Source organism: Nelusetta ayraudi, unplaced genomic scaffold, assembly GCF_046127955.1.
Source record: "Nelusetta ayraudi isolate G7.1 ecotype Tasmania unplaced genomic scaffold, CSIRO-AGI_Nayr_v1 ptg000053l, whole genome shotgun sequence".
Classification (NCBI taxonomy): Eukaryota; Metazoa; Chordata; class Actinopteri; order Tetraodontiformes; family Monacanthidae; genus Nelusetta; species Nelusetta ayraudi.
The window spans coordinates 5,398,817-5,405,150 of NW_027466103.1; the positions used below are offsets into that span (position 1 = coordinate 5,398,817).

The window sequence follows — 6,334 nt, forward strand, 5'->3', positions numbered from 1 at the left end:
CATATGAAATGGCTGGGGCTACCACAATTTTTATTATAAAAATAGAAAAAAACAACCCGTTTCCCCCAGAAAATCTAAAGCAAGCCATAAGTCATGTCATGGAATGATCCAATGAGAAAATCAACAGCCGAGAATGACTTTGGTGGGGAACTGAAGCCATGATTGACCTCACTAGATGTTGGGTTTTCATCATCACGATTGGTGGATATTATGTTTTTGTTCAATCAATTATATTATAGAGCTATCAAATAAATCTATTGGATACTATATCGGCAGAAGGATACTGAAGCTGGAACTCCTATTGGTAAAATAAGACTGAGGTTGGCAGACATGAAGCCAGTTGGTTTGAGAGAGGTGAAGGCAGAAGAGAGGGTAAGACGGAGGGAGACGATTGGCTGCGGCCACCCGGGAAGGGAATTGTCGAAGGCAGAGGGAGAAGTGTCACGACTACAAAACCAAAACTGTGTGATTGTTGTTGTTTCAATCTAAAGTACATTAGAGAGAGAGCTAGAAGCTACTTTTAGCGTCTCAATATGATGAAAGAAGATGAGATCATGCAGTAAGAAGGTGGCAGGATATTGTACTAATTTGAGCCTCTAAAAACAGGGGCCATCTTTTCGGGCCTTTGAATTGAATTCATCATAATCAAATCTAATATTTTTGAGTCTGAAAATATATTTGTGATTTTTCCACTGGCAGCATACTGTTACAGTACGTGACAAATATAATAAACCCTGAGGGGGAAAAAAAGTCCCTTCAAACCTCAGCGACTGAACCATGTCAACATAATACTGAGTGTCTTATTGCCTTTTGGGTTCTGCTAAATATGACTGCACGCCACACAGCCCGAATCAGCCGCATCAAAACAATCATTAACTAACCTCCCCGCTGCCTCCACCGCGTGCAAGGCCTCTTGCTCTCCTCAACACTGACGACTGACGCCAGGCAACACCTCCAAAATACCCTGTTCTCACAGTACGCCCTGCGTCTCATCAGCCACTTCTCCACAGGACCACATGCAACCAACAAGGGCGTCTCACACCCACTCCTACACACGGAGGAGATGCCGAGTACACGCAGGGACAAAACACATGCTTTCACAACACTCTGTTCAGAACATCGGATCATTATGTGGTCGTCGACATTCAGGTGTTCGTGTGCTTCGTTCGGCCGGTGGAGGTGAATGAAATTCATCAACGCACTTCTCTCTGCACATGAAAAATGAATTAATGGCGCATTTCAAATCTAGCATCAAGTATCTTAAATACTCCAAATAAAAAAACTCAAATTAACTTCCATATTTTTCATACACCCTGTTTGTCACATCTACATACTGTAATTTTCCAATCAGCTTTACAAAAAGACTTCGAGCAGACAGTTATTTACTAAATCACTGACCAGAAAAATACTTAGTCTCAGTCATAAGTCATAAGTCTCATTAGATGCATTGGCCGTGACCCCCCCCCCCCCCCAAACCCTCATCCAAAAGGTTCTTTCCTGAGAATAATTTCACCTCCGTACAATCTCAGCAAATCACTGAGAAAGGTGACAGTCTCATGTGTTCAGCCTCTCCTTTAGGCTGAATAAATATTAAAACTATAAACGAATATTTTGCCAGCTGCGTGCCAGCCTCCTCACTGTTTATTGCGGCTCTTTAATGTTGTGGATGTTATAAAACAGGGGTCATAATATGAGCTGTGCCGTGCCATAGGTTGGGAGGTTACCAACACACCACTGATAAGCTGCCTGTGGCGAATGGCGTTAGCAGAAGGCCATCTGCTCCTGTTTAGGCTTCATTAACCCCACAAGCCCTGGATAACCAGGCCGCCTCACAGCAACAGGTACAGCAGGCACACACCTCTTGTTGGGGACACTCTTCGGAATAATTATTTTTTCCTTCACCGATTGGACACATGTTTGATAACATACAGCTGAACAATAAGGTATGGACTACCCTTACCTTCCTAGGAGTCCATAGGCGTACAAAGAATCTGCCAGCAGCATCGATATCTCGCCTCTCTGCATGGATATGACACACTCCTCCAAGGCCTAGGGGTGGAAAATAACAACTCATCAAACTCACATTCATAGCTTGGGGTTGCTTCACAATGGCTCTTCATCAAATGCGTTGCGACACCTCGTCAAATGTTTTAAGTTATATGATATTAAATTGCAGATAAATGCGAGGTTGACTTTATGAAACCGGAACGATCAAGATCAGTCGTCACATCATCAAAGCATGTCTTATTAAATACCCTGTTTTTTCATGTCACCCACCATTGGGAGAGGTTGGGAATCAAAGTCACTAACATCGTCATCGGGCTGCTTGGCCAGCAACAAAAGTCACGCAGGCCAGCGCCAAGCCAATGAAAAGGCAGTGCCTTACGGCCATACGGTTTGCAAACTCTGATGTAGGCGTTATTGAGACAACAGTGTGACCAATTCTAATTTCCGTGCAGTGTGAAAGCGACAAAGAAGACTCTGTTTGGCTCTGAGAAAATGCAGCAGTTCACTTGAACCCCTGACTTGCCATTAGAGGGTCTCTAGTCAACTGTTAGCTCCATTGCTGCCAGATCCAAAGCATGCAAGCTAATATTTTCCTGCACACTTTCCCTCGGTTCTGTCTTTATATTTCTGTTCTCCTCGGTCTACTATTACTTAAACACATGTTCCGTGATTATTTTTTCCTTCCCGGTATGCTGTTGTTTATTTCAACAGGGGTTTGAGATTTGTTAGAAAAAAGGTGTAACGCAGCGAGAACGAGGACAAAAATAACAAGTCAAAGAACAGGAAAGTTACTTCAGAGCAAAGGCTCCAGTTTCCCCGTACTGACTAATCAGTGAATAGCAGTGATATAACCTCTCCCAGACAATAAGTTTTATAATGATGAGGAAGCGAGGAAATCACCTCTAATGGTACAAACTCCATGATTTTTATAACAAGGGTGCCGAAATAATCAATTTGAGGCAGCTTCAGGGTTTATTTTTCACACTTTAAGTACAAAGTTTGTTTTGTTCCCACTGCGATTGCACTGTTGAAGCACTGTTTTTTTTTCTTCTTGATGGTTATGCTGACTGTTGTATCACCACTAACACAGTCATATAAGAAGGATCGTGGCAAAAAAAATAACAATAATGATAATAATTCATAGCTCGAACATCATCGTCTTTATTGGTAATTTGTGATGTGGGACCATCACCATCGACTATCAGTGGTTTACCTGGTTTACATCTCCTTCTCCAATAACAAAGACCAGCTTGCAGTCCTTCTCCACCACAGTGCGGTCCTCCAGGACACATTGCATCTTCACAGTAACTTCCTGGCCCCAGGAGGGCCGAGCGGCGCCTGGGGCCTCGGACTTCAGCACCTTCTTCCTCAAGAGTCGGTCCTCTGAACCACCAGAAAATAGAAAGACAAGCAGGAGCAACTGGTGTTAATCTGGTCGCTCGTAAACACACACTGAAAGAGGCATGTTTAAGGGGATGTTTTTCTGTTGCCACCAGAGTTTGAATGTAGATTTAAAAAAAAAAAAAAAAAGTGACGAAAAGCAGTGTGTTTCTCATGTGGCTCTAAGCTTTAACCCCCCATCCAAGCCCTCACCTGTGATGTCCTGCCAATCTTCTGCCATGAACAGTTCTTCGAAGGTGGAGGAGGTCCACTCCTTCAGCGCATACTCTGGAAAGAGACTCTCAGCCGACGTGTCCCTGTCCGACACGTCGTCCTCCTGCGATGGGTCCTGGAAGCGAACCATTTTCCAGCTGTTGGTTTTTTTCAGCTTCCGATGCTCCATGCATTCTGCGACGCCACCCTCTCGCTGGGGCTCAGAGGGGCTTTTCATCTCAGTGCATTTACCCTCCGTCGCGCGGCTCTCTGTCTCCGCCTGTTCGCCCACAAATAGATCATTGCCCTCCTCGGCGGACCCACAGGGCATCTCGGTGTGACCGTCGCTGTCAGCGCTCTCACAAGTCGCCTGTCTTACGTCAGGCTTTGTAGCCTCCTCTGATGAGTCTTTGTGCTCCTCACAACACGGCTCTGTCTCCATTTCAGTGCGCAGGGCGACGGACGGCGCCTGCATCGGCAAAACAGATGAAGCTCCTCGCCCGGCCAGTCTCTCAACACGTGGGCTATTAATTTGGACGTGGAGCAAACTTCTGCCTCACCGTGAAAACAAAAAGAATATCTCCACAGTGTGACGCTGACAAAAGTGCATGTCCTGCGATACCAAATCTACCTCAGAGTGCATCTCTAAATCCCCGGCATCTCATCGTGTCTTTTTGAAAAGCTTTGTCCTGCCGGCAGCGACGCAGCTCCAGCAGTCTGGTTGCACTTTGACCTTCTCTGCCTTCTCCTCGTGCCTGATGTGTTTTCCGTAGTCCAGTGCCGTGGCAGAAACACCGACAAAAAAGATCAATGCAAAAGTAACTGCGCAGCGCAGCAAAGCGTTCCCAGCCCGCAGCCCTGTGTGCAGCGGTAATCTGCAGGATTAGAAGAGAAAAACCTAATCTGCCAGAACGTCTGTAAGCTTCTTAATGACTTCACCACCATGGCCCATAACACAGTTTCCATGAATGCAACCTACCAATAAGATTTTGAGGAGATACACCCTAAAGTGACGAACTGTTTGGAGATTATTTATTCCTATATTTGAATTAGTGCCACAGCTACAACAAGTGATCTGTGGGTGGGTATGCACTGTATTAAATTAAAACTATTCAAATCATTTTGAGAAAAGCATTTCAAATCAAAACATCTATGTAAACTACTGTTTGAAGACTAATCCTATAATATTGTTGTTGTTTTTTGTTTTGCCTTATCCAATTTGGAACGACGATGCATTTGAGTGATGATCAGATCATCTGAAAAGTGGGTAAATATGAGCCACCAGACAAAAGAAAGAAAGCCCTGTTAAGGCTATTCACCCTCTGGTATTGACTCTATTGTGTTAAGTTATTAGGATTGGCTAAGAGAACCTCTTCAGGCCAGACCACACAGGTGGATAAACTCTGCTGATTGTTGCATCGCTGGAGAAGCAGCTTTTGGTTGGAGAAGTATCATGAAGTGGGACAACATCTCCATCTCTGGAAAAACAAGGCTTGTCACTAAGGAAGATCATCTCAGCAGTGCTGGAAGACAAAATAGCTGAAATGGGATTTTGTAGCTGGTGGGACCCTGAACACATCCTAGATGATGAAAGTAGAGCTGAACACTTGTGAGATCAATTCATCCATGCTCTACGTGCTGGCGTGACTGACACAACCATGTTGGTGAACCAGCAGCCTCCTGGTTGAGGAATGGGATTTCATCCCTCAATCAGGGAAATGTGACCATGATAGATAGATAGACAGATGTTTTGCAGAGGACATGTTATTGTAATGAAATAGTAATATGCTTGAGATGCTACACCTCTGACTCTGTGGCTGCACTTTAATCCACACCAAACACATGCTGTCAATCAGGGATTAGATTAATCCTAATTCCATATTTGTCTTTCAATTTTTCTCAGACGCCAACAGTAACAATAATGTCAAAAACAGTGACTTTTGCAATATTCATTTTAACCTTAAATTCCAGTAAAATTATACTAACAATTTACACACAGAGCACGTCCTCTTTACCCACAACAAATAGCTGGTCATTTCAATTCCTGCGTTTGCACTCAAGTGAAAGCGGCTATTTTAGCCTCATGTAGTGTTTCAGTTTAGTCCGTAACTTCTCGGGCATGTCTGCCTCTCCGTTTCAAAGATGAAACAATATAAACTCCGCTCACAGCTCCATAATAACGACCAGATTAAAATTGAGGAGATTAAAATGCAATAACATATAAATTGAAGAGACTATAAAATAGAAACAATAACATTGTATGATTTATTTTTGTTTTTGTTGATTTTGACCAATGGACCAATGGATTTAAAAATCGTGCAAGGTTAATTAGCTATTTAATTTTTTTCAGTAAATATTAAAAACAGATGGAAAAAGGAGTGGGACTAGAAAAGTTATTTACAACTTCTTCCTATCCATCCCCTTGGAACATGATATTGTTTTTTTTTTTTTTATTGTTCATTGTTTGCATTTATTTTTTGTTATTTTTTGCTGTTGTTGTTACGGTTGATCTGCCTTGATTCTATTTTTTTTTTATTTTTTTTTATCATGTTCAATAACTAACTAACTAACTAACTAACTAACTAACTAACCACTTACAATTCCAAAACATGGATCTTCATCATGACCTATGTATTTTTGTACGTTTGCATTTTAATCGTCCATGTCCATATTAAAACGACTTTCTAAGGCTGTTCATTCTCAATGTAGAACACAAACTCGAATCTCGCTGCAC

The 6,334-nt window shown here is 42.7% G+C and overlaps 1 protein-coding gene across 1 annotated transcript in view; it reads right to left on the reverse strand.

Annotated features, from left to right (window-relative positions):
- Positions 1-6,146, reverse strand: part of fkbp16 (FKBP prolyl isomerase 16) — a 32,282-nt gene extending 26,136 nt beyond the window's left edge. The window contains exons 1-3 of the mRNA XM_076037932.1: positions 3,601-6,146; positions 3,221-3,390; positions 1,961-2,049 (exon numbers count right to left, since the gene is read on the reverse strand). Of these exons, the coding sequence (XP_075894047.1) occupies positions 1,961-2,049; positions 3,221-3,390; positions 3,601-4,075 (734 nt within the window). The 5' untranslated portion in view covers positions 4,076-6,146. The remainder of the gene's footprint in view (positions 1-1,960; positions 2,050-3,220; positions 3,391-3,600) is intronic.
- Between the last annotated feature and the right edge of the window lie 188 nt (positions 6,147-6,334).